Source organism: Vigna umbellata, chromosome 10, assembly GCF_029865625.1.
Source record: "Vigna umbellata cultivar VRB3 chromosome 10, Vumbellata_1.0, whole genome shotgun sequence".
NCBI classification, from domain to species: Eukaryota; Viridiplantae; Streptophyta; class Magnoliopsida; order Fabales; family Fabaceae; genus Vigna; species Vigna umbellata.
The window spans coordinates 20,412,133-20,429,766 of record NC_142174.1 but is presented as its reverse complement, the minus strand read 5'-3'; the positions used below and the strand labels follow the sequence as shown (position 1 = coordinate 20,429,766).

At 34.6% G+C, this 17,634-nt stretch overlaps 2 protein-coding genes across 2 annotated transcripts; both read left to right on the top strand.

The window, feature by feature from the left end:
- Positions 1-3,101: 3,101 nt before the first annotated feature.
- Positions 3,102-8,716, top strand: SCAMP5 (SCAMP family protein). The gene is made up of 12 exons (XM_047309583.2): positions 3,102-3,313; positions 4,599-4,691; positions 4,781-4,843; positions 5,002-5,035; positions 5,138-5,260; positions 6,119-6,181; positions 6,271-6,364; positions 6,526-6,571; positions 6,658-6,725; positions 7,346-7,394; positions 8,113-8,178; positions 8,421-8,716. The coding sequence occupies exons 1-12, from the start codon at positions 3,257-3,259 to the stop codon at positions 8,451-8,453; spliced, it is 789 nt and encodes a 262-aa protein (XP_047165539.2). The 5' UTR covers positions 3,102-3,256; the 3' UTR covers positions 8,454-8,716.
- Positions 8,717-12,204: 3,488 nt separating this feature from the next.
- On the top strand, positions 12,205-15,604 carry PRK (phosphoribulokinase). The gene is made up of 5 exons (XM_047309584.2): positions 12,205-12,862; positions 13,979-14,063; positions 14,158-14,242; positions 14,387-14,631; positions 15,075-15,604. Exons 1-5 carry the CDS (start codon positions 12,297-12,299, stop codon positions 15,321-15,323), a joined length of 1,230 nt encoding a protein of 409 aa, XP_047165540.2. The 5' UTR covers positions 12,205-12,296; the 3' UTR covers positions 15,324-15,604.
- The last annotated feature ends 2,030 nt before the right edge of the window (positions 15,605-17,634 follow it).

Here is a 17,634-nt window from a genome sequence, read left to right as displayed (position 1 = left end):
GTTGAATGAAGTATGATTTATGATAAGTGGATTTTTGGTGTATGAATATGATCTTGAATTGATTGTATGGAAATGATGAAATGTTCTATGGTTGGATTAAACTGAAATGTGAACTGTATGATGAGATGATGCATGAAAATTGTAGATTTTGCTATGATATGCTTAATTAAATGTATGAAAGTTATACTGGAAAATGAGTTTACTGTAAGTGAGAAATTGAAAATGAGATTTGTATGATAACAAACGTTCGTTATCGAACGGTCCTTGACCGTTCGGTATTCTCTGTAACTTTTCTGAAAAAGCTGAATCCTTTCATTTGGAAAGAATTCTCGTGGAGGACGAACGCTCTCTTATATATATAGCTTTACGTTTGAGCGTTCGGCCAAACGTAGACATCATGAGTGCTGTATAAGAATTTGAGAAGCCTGAAAATATACCTTTGAACTCTTAGTCAAATTATTAAGACATAAACTTTAAGTATCTCATCTTATATAAATCCCAAATTTCTATGATTTTGAATCTGAGAATAGCCTCGACCTAAAAGCGTACGTCCTAAGTGGCGCTCGGTCTTAGACCGAACGCTCGTTCTTTCCGTCATTATCAACGAACTGTAATAGCGTTCGTCATAAATTTAAATAGCGTTCGTTCAATAGATTTATTAACGTTCGTCCAAGACTTCAGTGACGTTCGTTCAAAACTTCATTAAATGTCTATTTTCGCGCTCGGTCATCGACTGGCGGTTTGTCTCCTGAATTAAATCGTGCTCGGTTTATTTATCTAAACCATTTGTGATGTATATGTAACCATTGGATTTGTTCTAGCGTTATTGAACTTAAATTATTCTAAGTATTTTCCAGATCGTATTAGAGTCAGTTCATCTAACTGATTCAAGTTGTAATGAAGTCCGTCTAATAACCTGTATCCATTTTATTCTACTCGTGAATGAGTCTTCCTTGGTATTGTATTAACGTTCGTCCTCTATTACAAAGAGGGCTGAACGTTCGTCCTTTTATGGAAGTGGAACAAAGAATGAAAATGTAATTAAGAGGAAGTCTTATGATGTGCGAACACTATGAGAACTGAAATTGTGATTGTGAATCTTGAACGAGCGTTCTAGGGTGGAACGACTCTTGAATGGAAATTGAGAATTGTAAGTATGAACGTGGTAAGCTTAGATGGTGGTTCATCCTGATATTCCGTGAGTGCTCGTTCTCAAGTAGAGAGGAGTATGTCATGTGTGGGAATGACAGGAGGTCTAGTCCATAACTGTAACTTGGACAGAACAGACTAACCTCAGGTGGTGACTGATGAGCATTCCAGTTAACCCACCTGTGTGCACGAACGCCTTAGCTACACAGGATTCATACAGTCCGGACGGTCGGTCTAGTATCAGGATTTGGATGGAGATAATGTATGAATTGAATGTATGTACTGTGATTTATTTGATGTGTTTGATATGTATGAAATGTATGCTTAACTTGAATTAAATTCAATAAGCTTACCGTTGCATTTTCCATTGTGTTGTCTGTATATGTATATCCGTCTTGTCCTTGCAATGATCATCCGTGTGGATGTGAGCAGAAGGAGATGCTTCACTGGAGCAAACTCTTGAAGAGGAAATCATAGCTGAGGAGAATCTCGTAGAGATTGAGGTGAAGGCCGAACAGTGAGGCGTTCGGTTAGTTTAGTAATTGTAGTTAGGAGAGCGAGCGGTTGTGAGCGAGCGCTCCTTTTGACTGTGTAAATATTTGGACGTTCGGTAATGATTTTGTAAACCGTTTGTCCTCATTTATTTTGTGAACGCTCGTTGAATTATATATGTAAGGCCGTTCGGCCATTTATGAACTCTGTTTCCTTTACTTTTAAAACTGTTTTGCCATATTGATACATGTGATTATTCTAAGTATATAGTTGATGACTGTATAATTTTGGGATGTTACAAAAACTATTTAGAAAATAAATTTTACATTACTTACAGTGTAAATTAATTTTATTACAAGATTTTTAACTATTTCTTAATCACTATATATAATAATAATACGAAAGTATTATCAAAATATCTTGGATTATTATCTAACATGTTTTCAATTAAAAAAACAATAAAAATTAGTTAACAATATTATTTTATATCAATTATAATACTATATATGAAGTTAAATAAAGTATATAACCGAACAATCACGTTAATTAACGGGAACAATAAATAGCAAAAATTTAATTGAAAAATGTAATTATTTTGAAAACTTAAATTAAAAATATTTAAATTCATGAAAAATTTAAATTTAAATTATAACTAATTCAATTTAATTTGCTTAATTTTTATTGTAATTTATCTGTCTGCTTTGTGTACGTGGAGTTCCATGTATGTAGTAGTGGTGGCAACTTAACATGTTTCCATGTTCAGAGTCACCACTTTTACTTTTTTGACCTTGAAGTTAATTTTGCCCCTCGTTGTATAACCAAACACTTTGATTTGACTTTTGATGACATAGTTTTAATTTATTGAAATGGAGCACAAGGAATTGACGAAGAAAGAGATACGTGCAATTTTTGTTTATCCATATAATGTCATGAAATCAATATTTAATAGGGTGCGAAACAAAAAGTTGTTCGAAATGATGCATGCAAAGCTGCTTTATTTCTCAAAACAAAAAAATGAATCAGCAAATGCATGATGTAAATTTCAAATTTAAAATATACATTGGTGGTTCGAATTTCAAATTTGGTAATGAACTCACGACTTGTGCCGAGATGCAAGTTACCTGTCCCTAAAGAAGTCCGTTGGGACCAAATTTTGAAAAATTTATGAAAGGAAGTGATAATGTTGGTACGAAACGAAGTCACCGCTTGCACGAGCAATGATCCACTGACGTAGCCTCCACAAGTTACCATACTCCATAGCTGAAGTGGCCAACCAACATTCCCCACATGGTACACCTGCACGCGAGAATCACGTGAACTCTCTTATGTTTCACACTTCACACACCTCACTGAAAGCAGCAGCGTACCGACGCAATGGCACGAATCGTAAATGTGAAGTAATGAAGGGGCAAAGTGTTCAAATTCAAGTTTAGTTGCCTTTTTCTCCCAATTCCAAAACTATATCCCGCGTTGCAAACAAGCCAGGTAGCTAGTGAAAGCGTGAAAAGTGCGGTCTCTCACCGCACGCACTACCACTGTCTCACTCCCTTACGTACCCAATATCATCTCAACAATCTTCTTCGCACATTTTCACGGATCTAACTAACTTTTCGCCATGAATCGCAACCACGATCCCAATCCGTTTGACGAGGAAGAAGTGAATCCTTTCTCGGTAATTTAATCCCTTCAGTCTCTTTCGATTTCTATATTTAGTTGCTTACAAGATTCTCAATCGGATCCAACGGTTTTTCCGCTCTAAATTTCTTTTTAACGGTATTAGTATAAATATAGAACTGCTTAGGTGACTTGTCGTTTGATCTGGATCTGTCGTTGATTTGCGACGCTATGCTTTCGCTTCGGTTCTTTTTGTTTGGCTGCGGACGTGATTAATTGAGAAAGAGTGTGTTCTGAATCGTAGCGTGTGTCCTGTATCGCACCGACACGAGAAATCGGTGCGGGACGTAGTGGAGATGTTTGTGGAGGACTTGGATCTGGAATTTTTGTAGGTTTGTTGTTCGGTTACGGTGTTTTCTGTCATGCTCAATTAAGTGAATCCGCGAATTGGAAAATGTGCGATGAATGAAATGGTTATTCGATGCTTAGCTGCTAGCTGCAGTACGGTGTTTTTATTCTTTGTTGTGGTTCAATGTCTGGAACATCCATAATTGGAAAGGGTGAGTGAGTTAATTGGAATTAGCCAATAAGTGTTTTTTTGGTTTGAAATGATTGATGCTGCACATTAGTCTTTTGTTTGCTCAGTTTTGCGCACAACTGAGTAGGTCAAGTTACTCCGCATGCTAGTCTGTTAGGACAAGCATAGCCTAGATGAAGTGTTGGGTTGGGTTTGCTGAAGGTAAATGAACAAATGTAGTTTGTTAGAATTTGTACATGCTTCATCTGCTGTATTAAGCGTATTTTTTGTGAACCGTGAAGTCCCTCGGTTGTTGACTATTCAAATTCCAGTTATATGTCGTGGGCTTGTAGATGTACTATTCAAATTCCAGTTATATGAAAAGAATAAAAGTTTAATTACATCTCCATTGTGAATTTGTATGTTAAAAAAAGTTGTTCTAATGTGTGGTTGTGTGATAGGTTTGGTTGTTATGCATTTCATTTAGTTAGCAGGCTGCGTGTTAGTTTGCTTTCACTTGCTATGTTGCCTAAATGCGATGTTTATCATTTACAACAGAACATAACCGAGGTCTTGGTTTGGGCATGAGTCCAGAGTTAATTTAGCTGCATGTGTGTTTACAAGAGATATTTAATTAGTTGAAGACCTTGTAAGTTATGAGGAACTAACTTTAAATTCTAATTTAGAACACATTTGTGAAATAACGTTGACACTATAACTGTCATCACTTGTGCAATTTACTACTTTTGAAAGGCTTGATATTTAATGTTTATTGTTTGATTTAATTCACGGTGTGTTTTCTTTTTCATGCTATTGGTTCTTACAGAATCGTGCACGTAGTCCACCAGTAGCATCTGAACCACTGGGTTATGGTCAAAGACATGATGCTACAGTTGATATTCCTTTGGATACTACAAATGTAATGTCATTGCTAATTCAGAGACTTTCTCTTAAGACTGTAAGGTTCTTTTTGGATGGGCTGATTTTATTCTCCATGATATTTTATAGGACTCGAAGAAAAAAGGTCAGGAGCTAGCAGCTTGGGAAGCAGATTTAAAACGGAGAGAGAAGGTAGATTTTACAATTAAGCATTATTTTTGTTGATGTCATCAACAGTGATATACCTATATTCCCTTAACTGATTGAATGTACAAGCCTTGCTCTTGCCACTGTTAATTTTATCCTATACTGTTTATTGATTTTATGACCCTTTGAAAATGCATCTGTAGGAAATAAAAAAAAGAGAAGAGGCTGTTGCTAGAGGTGAATGACAAACCCCCACCATGTTGGCCCTTCAATTGTCTCTATATTTATGCTGAGTTAATAACATATTTTTCTTGTTTGAAAAATAAATATGCTTATCAGCTGGTGTCCCTGTTGATGATAAGAATTGGCCTCCATTGTTCCCAATCATTCACCATGATATTGCAAATGAGATACCGGTTCATGCTCAGAGGCTGCAATATTTGGCCTTTGCAAGTTGGTTAGGTATGATTGCTCACATATTTTCTGTTTATTCATTACAAGGTTGGTGGATTACATGCTTGTTACTGGGTAATATAACTTTTTATGTGTCTTCTTTTATTTAGTATTTAGTAACTTCTGGTAGTTCTGCCAAATAAAAGTGTTTTTCTCGTAATCATAACTTTGGGCTACACTTATATTAACTAATGATGGATTGTAAAGAATGAAAATTTACCACCTTATTTAAACTCGAGATTATACTCCCGGAACACAATCTGTTTTTTCCCTAATAAGTCGAGAATCTGACATGTGAAACCCAACTTGTAAAAGGCTGCCTATTCGTACATCCATAAATTTTGAATTCTTTCCGTAACCAGGATTTACAAGGTGATATGAAATTGTGTAATCATGCAGTTCTTCAATTTAAATCATGATTTTTGACTACATTGAAAAATACTTAACTGTGAATGGATATTTTATAAATGATGGTAGGAAAATTTTTGTTGCATAATATGGGAAGTAAATGAGATGGTTAAGAAAAATAAATCAGTTCTTCCCACATTCCTCAAATTAGAGGGAAGAAAAATAGCTATCAGATGGCATGAACTCCATCATTTTAAATTTTATTCCTCTGCATTCTATTACTTTCCATCAGTCCAAACATATTCTTAGTAGAAAGAGGCTAGTATCCAGAGCCTCGTTAATAATTTTTTAAAATGCATTCCTTGTTTATAGACACTTTTCACTTCATAGACACACTGTAAGTTGTAAACACAAACGTTCCCTGCAGGTTCCCTTATTTTTTTCCCACGTCCTTGGCTCCTTTATAAACTTGTGTGTATCTGATTTTTTTCTTCCACTTATTATGTGCTATATTTGCAGGAATTGTTCTCTGCCTAGTTTTTAATGTAGTTGCTGTAATTGTCTGTTGGATCAGAGGCGGTGGTAAGCTCATTCTTCTAAACTTCGAATATTTACAGCTATCTAGTTTATTGATGTGATTTGGACCTTAATGCGAAGCTTTCAATGTCCAGGTGTTAAAATTTTTTTCCTTGCGGTGATATATGCTCTAATGGGTGTTCCCCTTTCATATGTTCTTTGGTATAGGCCTCTCTATCGTGCTATGAGGTAAGCTGTGTTGTTCTATAATTGATTAGTTTTTTTTGTTTTTTACAATCTGTCACTGGAAGCTGGTATTAAAAAAGTGCTTATTTCTCGTAAATAATCTGACTAGAATAGGCAGTTGATTGTGCAAATGGTTCGAGCTCATGATTATCTCTAATATGCAGGACGGATAGTGCACTGAAGTTTGGTTGGTTTTTCATGTTCTACTTGGTATGTTAATCTATATTACATTATACTTGTTTCATACTACCGAGATAGTGTCTTATTAATTCTTTTATTATTTTGGCTTGATGCAGCTTCATATTGCATTTTGCATATTTGCTGCAATCGCCCCTCCAGTTGTTTTTCATGGGAAATCATTGACGTAAGTCCTACAAATTGTATTACACAGTTCACTTGAATTTATGGAGTTTTTTTTCTTTCTTTTATCTGGTTGCTATTGGGTGTGTACTTTTTGAATAAAGTGTGGTTTAAAAGTAAGTGCTGATAAAAAATATGGTTTAAAAGCCAAGTCACCCCAAGGATGGAAATTTTAAAAACCTGTGTTCCAAGACTGTATTGGTTTGTACTAGTGATAGGCCTTTTCGGTGTATGATGGAGCAAGTTTGCTAAAATTGGATGTTTTGTAACCAAAAGTTCTTTTTCAGCTTGTTTGGAAAAAATGCCCTTATAAAACACGAGTCTAAGGGAATGATAGGATATTGTAAGTTTTCCGGAGGTTTGGGTCAGGTTTTTTTCATTGTGTAGGCATATGCAAGCAATGAACATCAGTGTTTTTATATGTTTATTGGTATTTTGTCATATCATTCAAATCGAGGTGGGGAAGAAAACACTACTTGACTCTAAGAATGATCAAATCCTTCATAAATTTATCAATAAGTTTTTTTCTGTCACCCTTTTCCTTAGTCGTATGTATTAGTAAATGTATACACGAATATATATTTCCTTTTAGGTACATTTCAATTAATTTATTTTAAATTGCAGGGGCATCCTTGCTGCAATTGATGTCTTCTCAGACCATGTATTGGTTGGGGTAAGTTGTATTCCATGAACTCAACTATTTTTGTGATGGGTAAAATTGTTAGCTATGTTTTAGAATATCATAATTTAATATTAATGAGCCATGAGAATTTTATTTTCTAAGGTTGCAATTGATATGGTTAAGTATTTTGTTTCAAATAATATTTTGCATGATGGTTAGAAACATTTCTATTCATGCGTTGCTCGTGACTATTGGAATTTCGTAAATGAGGTTCTTTTTCCGAAGGAATATCTGCGTACCAAATTCTAATATTATGGTTTTACATATTGTGATATTAATAATTTTGAAGTAAATACACATGAAGGCTATTAATTTTCTCAAGTTGAATACGTCTTCTTCCCTCGGAATTATGATCTCGTGTACAATATATTTGCACTAAGTGTCATGGGGTGTTGGAGAATGTTGAAGTAATGATGATTTGGTTGACTTTGTCTGAGAAACCATAGACAATGATTATCATAAGGACCATAGTCTGCTCTTGCTGTTGTATTATGTTTTCACACAACTGTTTAGGTGCCGTAAACTATCAAAGGATGGGTGGAAAAACATTTGATCGCATTTATCAATTCTTGAAGTAGCCGGAAAAATGAAAATTCCTATCCCTTTGTTATTTTGAATTTCTGGTCTATAATGTAGGTAAGATCAAGCTTCTTATCCTTTTTCCCCGTGCTTACTTGTTTGATGCTACCAATGTTTTGTATTCTTGCAGATTTTCTATTTGATTGGATTCGGGATGTTTTGCTTGGAGGCTCTTCTAAGCTTATGGGTACTCCAGGTTAGGGACATCTTCATTGATTTGAATTCTCTTTTTTCTATTCCCATAAAATAATCTTCGGGCTATTTATTATTTATTTTTGTATTTCATTGTGGTTTATATGTCGTTTTCGCATATAAACAACAGACTCCGCGGGAGGGCTTTTTTTATGCATATTTTTACTTCAGTTTCTTTGACTTGCCCATGAAGTATTATAGAATACGTGTTTAACATGGTTGTTTCCTTTTCGTTTGTGTCTGCAGAAAATATACATGTATTTCCGAGGGCATAAGTGAGACTCTTCTCAGGATTTTGATCTGACGGCTTTGATAGTCTTGTCCTTCCCAGTGTGGCTTAGCATATTCTTTTGTCTATCCTCTTAATTTTGTCATACAATATCTTCGTGTGTAATATTGGTTGTGTTCTTTGTAGTTACTGTACCCGGGTTTAGCTTGTACAATACTGTGTAATGTATTTCCCTCCGCTGAAAAGAGAATCTGCTTTCGATAGGCAGATATGTAGTGGATTTTCTGTGAAGTATTATTGTAGTTGTATTGCAGTTTTGATGCGCCTTAAAAAAGATAGTTCTCCATTAGAAGGGTAAAAGCACTCGTATTCTTGTCCGAGATTAATTCTCTTTTTACTTTCGTACGACTAATGGTGTGTTGGGTAACACTTATTTTTCAATGGAAAACAATACACATACCAAGGAGTTGGATCCTTATCAGCATATTTGTCACACCTTGCCAGCTATAACCTGTTTCATGGTTATCGCACACATTCGATAATTTAATTAGTTACATTTTTTTGGTGGGGATGAGTTGAGCATCCACTTGCCCGCACTTTATATTTATCCGTGTTGCTCGGGAAATGTTTGTTAATACTAAAAAGTACTGTTTCAGTTTTTCCCATTATAGGGCAGTATTATAATGATCAAATTCAGTTTAGAATTTTTCTAATATTTCTTCTCAATAATCAGGTTCATTTTGACAAATGATTTTTATGCAAACTAACCCAAAAAAGAATAACAGTACCGGTAAAAAAGAAATTAAGCAAGAAAGCTAGACGTCACCGGCCGCACCAGCAAATGAGATCCGGTTTTCTGTGGCTCGTGGGGCAGGCGTCATTTTGTCTACTAAAGTTACATTCTTACCTCACGATAAACACTATTTGATTTTTTATGGTTTCCATGCTTTCCTATTAGTAAATTATTCGTAAGTTTCACTTATTCAGATTACCCTAGGAAAATTATTTGCCAATTTTCTTTTAATTATAATTATTTGACGATGAAGAAGATAAATGGCCTTTATTTTTCATATACACGTTTATTAATACTAATAAAAACGCAGATATTGACGTGCATATTAATATTTACTGAAAAGGAAAACAAACATATCAACATTTTCACTAACTAGACATTCGATGCTTCAAAATTAGAACTGGAATGGGCAAATTTTCGTTTCCCTTAAAACCGAGCTGTTATTATCACCTTGAATAGCATGTTGGGAGTTCACGTTTGTGCACTTAAGTAGAGGCCTTAGTGTATGAGATAATCCCAGTTAAAATGTCAGAAAGAATTATCATGTCGTCGATTAATAAATATTAGATATTCAAGAATATTCTCCGCCGGAAAGCCCAAGTATTTGTAGCTAATGCTACTTGAATGCTACTTCTCGTACCAAACTTTGCATAGTATACATTTCTGGTATGCCAAATTCATAATAATTTCCACATTCGCAAATTTATAATAAGCAACATGCTCAAACCATTTTCCTTTGGTAGTAAACGCCAATGGTTTATTGTACGCAGATCAACCCAAAATGTTTTTAAATCTGTGACGTACTTCAGAACTTCGAATCATTCTAAACCTTGCGTTTTAAACAATTCAAAAGTATACCTTTACATTTTAAATTGATGGCAGTACAAAATTGATGGCAGTACAACGACAAAAGAGTCGGCAAAGTGTTTATAAATATATAATATATTGATCTTGAGTAAACCAAATTGACTTCCATCGGAATGTCGTAAAAGAGTCAAAGCATGCAACTTTCAGCGTCCGTGTGCAAATGACGAACATCCCTTCTTTAAGTTTTCAAAGTCAAAGGGATGTTTATATCTCTATATAATAGCTTGGTTGGAAAATGACCAGAATATAGACTAACTGGTTGAACAACTTCGTAAAGCTTTTGCTCAAAGAGTTTCTTTAATAGCGATTGGGCATACGCAAGGTATTCTAATTGTCATCGAACATCATCAGCCAAACCAATGCTAATACCATTTGAAGCTAAGATCCACGTTGGTCTTTTGACTTTAAAGGGTCTGTTTATTAAATCAAGAAAATTCAGTTTAAGCTTCTCTCAAGAATTGTTACAATGATATCATTCTTAATATTGTTGCCAATAAATAATTTTTCATCGGATTTGGTATTATTCCACTAATGAGTGTTTTTTAATCAAAAGTATCAAAATACAATTAGTTTTCATTTTCCAATGGTAACAATGAAGATTGAAGTTATAAGGATCCGGTGTATACTCCTAGATTGATTTTTATGTGGATAATTATGATTCTAAACTAATTACTATTCTAACTTTAATTAAATTATAATATTAAGATGAGAATATTCACTATCATTTTATATTATGAATTACTTATAAGAGTTTAGGGAGGTTTCACACACATACATATAGGATTCTAAGTAAGCGTGTCCCGTTAAGGTGAAGGGCGGTACAAAGGGGTACTCGTGGTTGGGAATGCTTCTGCTGGAGGGAGAGTGTACAAATGTGAAAGAGACTCACCCTTGAGGGGGAGATTGTTGGGAAAGTCCATTAATCCATTGCAGGTTTTGGATAGAGAGTGGTGTTAATCTCTTATATGTTAATCCCTTATATGGTTGGGCTCATATCTCATTAGTATTGTGTCTTCTCGGTGAAACTCTTTGATAGACCCAACAAAGAGATCATATAATCTCATAAACTTTAAAATTTAGTATGAGTTTTTTTCTTCAACATATTTTTCAATTGTTTTTATCATTTTTTATATTTAAGATAGAAATTTTAAATCAATTAAATTTCAAGCATATAAAAATAAAAATGATTTTAAACTTTTAATAAAACAATTTTTTTTAACATGCATCAACTAAAAGAATTTATATTCATAAGATACTTAAAACTTAATTAAACCTTTAACTAGTTAAGTGATTGGTAGTGATTTATTCTTTTGGTTTCTAAGTTACCTCCATGAACAGAACCCTGAGAAACACACACATCACACATATTACTGATAAACGATACCTTCAATTTTAGTAGCATATTGATTTCACCATATGGTTCTTAAAATTGCTATCAAATTGAACTTCACATTTTCTGGTATGCTTTGGTTACCACACCACCTAACCACATCTTTTAGTGAGATTGTGAAAGAAAAAAATGTGGTCCTTGATGAATCATGGTCCTCCTCCTTGTTTTTATAGCAAGCCTCACACTTCATACATTGTTGATCAAAAATAAGAAAGGGAAAAGAAAAGGGTCATTTGCACACACACACACACAAGGACTAGTAGAGACCAAGAGACCAAGATAGAATTGGATGGCATACTCTCCTCTTGAAATCTACTTCACTCTTCACCCCAAATCCCTCATCTTCAAACACCCACTAAACTCATGCCACGTGTCATATCAAATATCCAAGCTGCACCAGCCACTCAGCTCTATCAGCTTCCATGTTTGATTATTCATTCATGTCTGTCATAATCTGATCAAATTCTCCATTTTTTAATAACTCAAATAATGCAAAAATATCTGGTGTGCTTTTGTCACAGTATATTATTTTCTTAGGGGAAAATATAGAAAGACTGCTATACCCTTTTGTTGCTGATTGATTTTGATAAGGCAGTAGCTTTTGTATCATTCAAATGACTTCAAAGGTTGTCGAAAACAAGGGGTAGTCACAGAAACTCAAACAGGAAGATACCCTTTTTTTCTTTTCCTGCTTAACTGCCTTTTGTTTTGGTTTTAGTTCCACCTCATATTTTATATGTGTTCCAAACTTCTTCTTGGAATGTAACTTCCTTAATAACCCTCCAACAAAGGCCACTTCAACATCTCTTGTATGAAAATTCTCTAGAGGGGGAAAAAGAGAAAATGGCAGCTTGCACTGTGTACTCAACACAATCTCTCAGCACAAATTGCTCCATCTCAACCCCATCAAAAACACAACTGAGTTTTCACCAAAAGCAGGTAGTATTCTACACCACAAGCAGGAGGAACAGCAAGAGGGGCATCAACAGTGGCAGAAGCTATGTGATAACATGTGCAGCAAGTGACCAACAGACAGTGGTGATTGGTCTGGCTGCTGACTCAGGTTGTGGAAAAAGTACCTTCATGAGGAGGCTTACCAGTGTGTTTGGAGGAGCAGCAGAACCACCAAAGGGTGGCAACCCTGATTCCAACACTCTCATCAGTGACACCACCACAGTCATATGCTTGGATGATTACCACTCATTGGATAGAACTGGCAGAAAGGAGAAGGGAGTCACTGCCCTTGACCCCAGAGCCAACGATTTTGATCTCATGTATGAACAAGTTAAAGCAATCAAAGATGGAATTGCTGTTCAAAAACCAATCTACAACCATGTCACTGGTCTCTTGGACCCCCCCGAGCTCATCAAACCTCCCAAAATCTTAGTCATTGAAGGTTTGCACCCAATGTAAGTTTCTCATTTTCTCATTTCATCGTTAGAACTATTTCACTGAATTAATCTTTCTTTTATTTAACTTTTCAGGAAACTTCTGTCACTCACAGTTTAACTTTTATATGAATTGAAACTTAGGATTAATGGTTAATTGTATTGCATGGAGAATCTTCAGAAACTGGGTCGAGTTGGGGATGTTATGGTGTTTGAAAAATTCTCTAACTTTCATTCTGTGAAGTGTGGAATGAAATGTGACACGAGTTGTTAAGCTGATATACCTTATCTATTTTTCTTTGATTGTATGGCTGAGGAATTTGCTAGTGACTTTCTAACCTATGGTGGGCCAACATGGATCCACTGTTACTCTTTTCTGATTCTACTCACTGTTAATCTTTTTCTCATACTATTATTCACTGTTACTCTAATCTTCTTTGACTTCGATACTTTCATAGTTCTGAACTACACTTATAAAATATTAGATCGATTTTGACTTATACTTATTTTTCCCTACTTTTTTTTTTATCATTTCTATTCTCTTTCTTCATGACATGGAATTATTTCACTTTTCACCTTTTTTTATCTCTCATCTTTTTACCCGTTTCACACTCAAAGAGTGTGAAAAAAAATCCATAATTATATATTTGAAGTTTACGTAAAAGGGAAATAGAATATTCGATTAATTCAACCTTTCATGTCTAAACTGAATACATGACCATTACGTACTCGCCCTTTCCGTTAATATGGCTAAGTTTCTTAATCATTTTAATAAAGTTTTTCTCCCCCTTTCTGTGTTTCTCTCCCTAGTCTTATATTATTATAATACTTTTTTTCTCATATAGTTAATCCTCTTCTTATACTTTTATCCGTTGTTATTGTTCTTCTCAGTAGTGCATATGCTGGTGATCATGTTTGGCTAAGACTTAAAAGTGTATATGCATTGTGGCACTAAGTGCTTATTAATGACACTTAAATATAGAAAAATAGTTACTTACTTTTTAAACTTTTCTCGAATCTAATAAAAATAAAGAGTGTTTTCTTTGAAACAAGTTGAATAAACCAGTAATTGTCTTGCATCTTATCAGTTTATTTGATTGTGAGTATGATGATATTGAAACTCCTCCTTGAATGCAGGTTTGATTCCCGTGTCAGAGACCTCTTGGACTTTAGCATCTACCTAGACATTAGCAATGAGGTGAAATTCGCTTGGAAAATTCAGGTAATTTTAAACACAAAATATACAATTCAATAGGTTTCTTATATTCTTTCCATTGCTGTGAACTAACACCATTAGTATTTTGCAAATATTTCAGAGAGATATGGCAGAGCGTGGACATAGTCTTGAAAGCATCAAGGCTAGCATTGAAGCAAGAAAGCCTGATTTTGAAGCATACATTGGTAATGGATAAGAACTCATCACAAACAATTATAACACTGTCTTTCAACAAGAACTTCCTTTCTTCATACCCAACTATTGTGTGAATGCTTGTTATTGATGATGATGATGATGTGTAAGTTAACCTCTACACTTGTTTTTCACAGATCCACAAAAGCAATATGCAGATGCTGTGATAGAAGTGTTGCCAACTCAACTGATTCCAGATGACAATGAGGGTAAGATTTTAAGAGTGAGGTTGATACAGAAAGAAGGAGTTAATTTCTTCAGTCCAGTTTACTTGTTCGATGAGGGCTCTACCATTTCATGGATACCATGTGGAAGGAAGCTTACATGCTCCTACCCTGGCATCAAATTCTCCTATGGACCAGACACTTACTACGGAAATGAGGTACAAACTCCTCTCCATTTATGCTTCAAAACCCTTTTGGTATACACATTCAAAGACTTTACACAACTTTTCTTTAACTTTTAGTGTTGTTTCTTATTGAAAATGAAGTTTTATATGAACAAAGCTTCAATTTCAATTCAAAAACTGTTTAAAAATAAGAGTTGTCCGTTGACAGACTCGTAAAACAATGAGCTGGTTTGATTAAACAGTTTATATACCATAAGATTGTGAAATTTGTCTGAACTAAATGCTTTTACAATTTGAACAAAGTCCACTAGATAATGGAATGTTTGAAGTAAAGAAAAGCAGTATTCAAAATCTAATGAGGTGGTTCAATTCACAAGCTTTTCCACACACGATCTGAGATGTTCTTGAATGAATGCATGCATGCATGCTGATAAGCATTTATTTTTGGTGATTTTGTTTCGATTTGTGTGCAACAGGTGTCAATTGTAGAAATGGATGGACAGTTTGACAGATTAGATGAACTAATATACGTTGAGAGTCACCTAAGCAACCTTTCTACCAAGTTCTATGGAGAAGTTACTCAACAGATGTTGAAGCATGCTGATTTCCCCGGCAGCAACAATGGCACAGGTCTCTTCCAAACCATAGTTGGTTTGAAGATAAGAGATCTATATGAACAGATAGTAGCCACCAGGGCTGAGACTCCAGTAGCTGCAAAAGCTTAGGAACCAAACCTCCCATTTATACACATATTGAGCAAGAAAACCATTGAATTCTCAAATCATTTTCTTCTTCATGCTATCCACCATTCCACTCTATTTCGTGTTATATTCTCTCCTATTAGGCTGTTCTGCATGATGATAATGGAAACACTATATCTATGTATGTATGTATGTACTTATCCGAGAAGAGAAAAGGAGGCTGAGATTGATTGATCAGTTGTTTTCATACAATATGTTCTGCCATCATGACATATACCAATAACCATGAATTTTCTTTCTTATCATATATGTGAGTGGTTTAAATCAAGAGGAATGAATTATCTATACCAGAAAAAAATGTTTCCTCTTTCGATGAATAACATGAACCTCAAGTTCTATGTTCATTCAAAAAATTAGGCCATAGGTTATTTCTTAGGTCAAATAAAAAATCATGGTAGGCCAATGCAATGATTTTCTGATAGGAAAAGGACAGACTCACTACATTGACGGCTTTTAAATGGCCTTCACTTGACAGATTTATTCAAACAAAAATGAATATCAACCAAACTTTCACACGCTTACAGTCAAACAACACTATCCTTATTTTTGAGGTTGGAACATGAGGTCACATTTCTTACTTTAACACACATTACAATTATTTGATAATCATAAAAAAATAATGAACGTTTACAAATGATTGCAAAAAAAAATTGCGTGTAAAAGTATCATTACTCCATTCTTTTATCTTAGGCTAATTCTTCTTCCATGAATACTACGTTTACTTACTCTTTTAGATACAAAAATTCAATAGGTAAACCTGTTATACAAAAAAGATTTATTTTCAATATGGTTTTCAGAACAACTCAACCTAGGCACAATAGACGTTGTGACAAGCTTAAAAGGTTTAAAGTGAGATTAAAGAGAAAGATTCTGATTCAAATCATCCAAAAGAAATACACATTATATTACTTTGTTCTTTTGTAACACAATTTTATGGGTGCTGTTATTTTCACTCCCAAAGTTACTGTTTAAATCCCAACAATTAAAAATGTTATTTTCATACTTGGGTAAAAAGAGTTTATATGTGAAGACGATAGATAAAAGTGTAAATTCATAAAATTAAAATATATTAAATTTAAATATTTTTTATTTTAAATTGTTTAATTTTTAAATATTTGGTTTAATAGCAAATTTTGTCCCCAATTTTGTTGACAAATCTCAATTTAGTCCCTCATTTTAAAAGTGTTTGAAATGGATCCTCACTTTTAAAATTTTTAGTCAAATTAGTCCCTTACATTAAATATAAACAAACGGCGTTAAGGATTTGATGATTTGGCAGAAAACAGTGCTAACATATTATTTTATAAATATATTTGTGCTGACGTTTTAGTGAACTAGAAGTTGAATGTGAAGAGTAAAGATTGTCGTGGAAAGTATTGTGCTTCGAGGAGCTTTACACCATGCGGTTGAGAAACCATCCTTCTAGGCTTTAAAAAGTTGTGCTTCCCATGGTCGGTTGTATGATTGGTAGCACATAGCTAATGATTCTCGCTGTTTTTCTGATCTAGTTGAGTTGCTTGCTTTAAAAAGTTCAATTAAAGTAGCATAGACTTTTGTTCCCGTGCTAAGGATGCAACCTTTTAATCATTATTTCAGGGGATGTTCCACGGGTTGATGGACGACTGGCTGTGTCAAGGGCTTTTGGTGAGCCTGAAGAAACATTTGAGTTCAAAGTCATTTGTGACAGTGGAGAATATAAATGTTATCTATAAATCATTAAACAAGTAACAAAATAAGAAAGGAAAGAAAAAAAATGTTATTTAACAGAGTTACCACTACTATGTAGATTTGATTTCCAAAACCTCAAATATTCAATTGAAGAGGAAAATGTTCTTCTCTTAATTCTACACGGAAAGCAAATCCAGACCAATACATAATATAATAAATCTTGAAACAGAAAAAAAACTTCAAATAAAAAAGAGATAAGATAGAGTAAAAATGTTGAGTTGAGTGGAAGAAGGAGAAGAGTGACGACGATGTTTCGAATCTCGATCAAAGTTACAATGATTGCGAGGCAGCAACGAAGGCGATGACGTTGGTGATTCTGATCGGTATCGACGATGATGCTATCGGAGGCTGAAGTGAAGCGGAGGAATTAAGGCTCAGGACGAGTTACGATTTGTGTTTGCGATTCGAAGAGGAGAAACACGTGATTTGCTCCGCAGGACGGCGGCGTTGTCATCGGTGGCGTTTACTCAGAATCGAAACCTAATGGTAGCGACCGCGACGTCATCAAGTGCGCACGGAGGGAGGAACACTGTAGTGGCTAGCGGTG

Excerpts from the sequence above, each read along its gene's own strand:
- PRK (XM_047309584.2), top strand. The coding sequence starts at position 12,297 with ATGGCAGCTTGCACTGTGTACTCAACACAATCTCTCAGCACAAATTGC. Across the intron at positions 14,064-14,157 it reads AATTCGCTTGGAAAATTCAG|AGAGATATGGCAGAGCGTGG; the intron begins GTAATTTTAAAC and ends CAAATATTTCAG. Across the intron at positions 14,632-15,074 it reads ACACTTACTACGGAAATGAG|GTGTCAATTGTAGAAATGGA; the intron begins GTACAAACTCCT and ends TGTGTGCAACAG.
- SCAMP5 (XM_047309583.2), top strand. The coding sequence starts at position 3,257 with ATGAATCGCAACCACGATCCCAATCCGTTTGACGAGGAAGAAGTGAAT. Across the intron at positions 5,036-5,137 it reads AGAAGAGGCTGTTGCTAGAG|CTGGTGTCCCTGTTGATGAT; the intron begins GTGAATGACAAA and ends TATGCTTATCAG. Across the intron at positions 5,261-6,118 it reads GGCCTTTGCAAGTTGGTTAG|GAATTGTTCTCTGCCTAGTT; the intron begins GTATGATTGCTC and ends CTATATTTGCAG.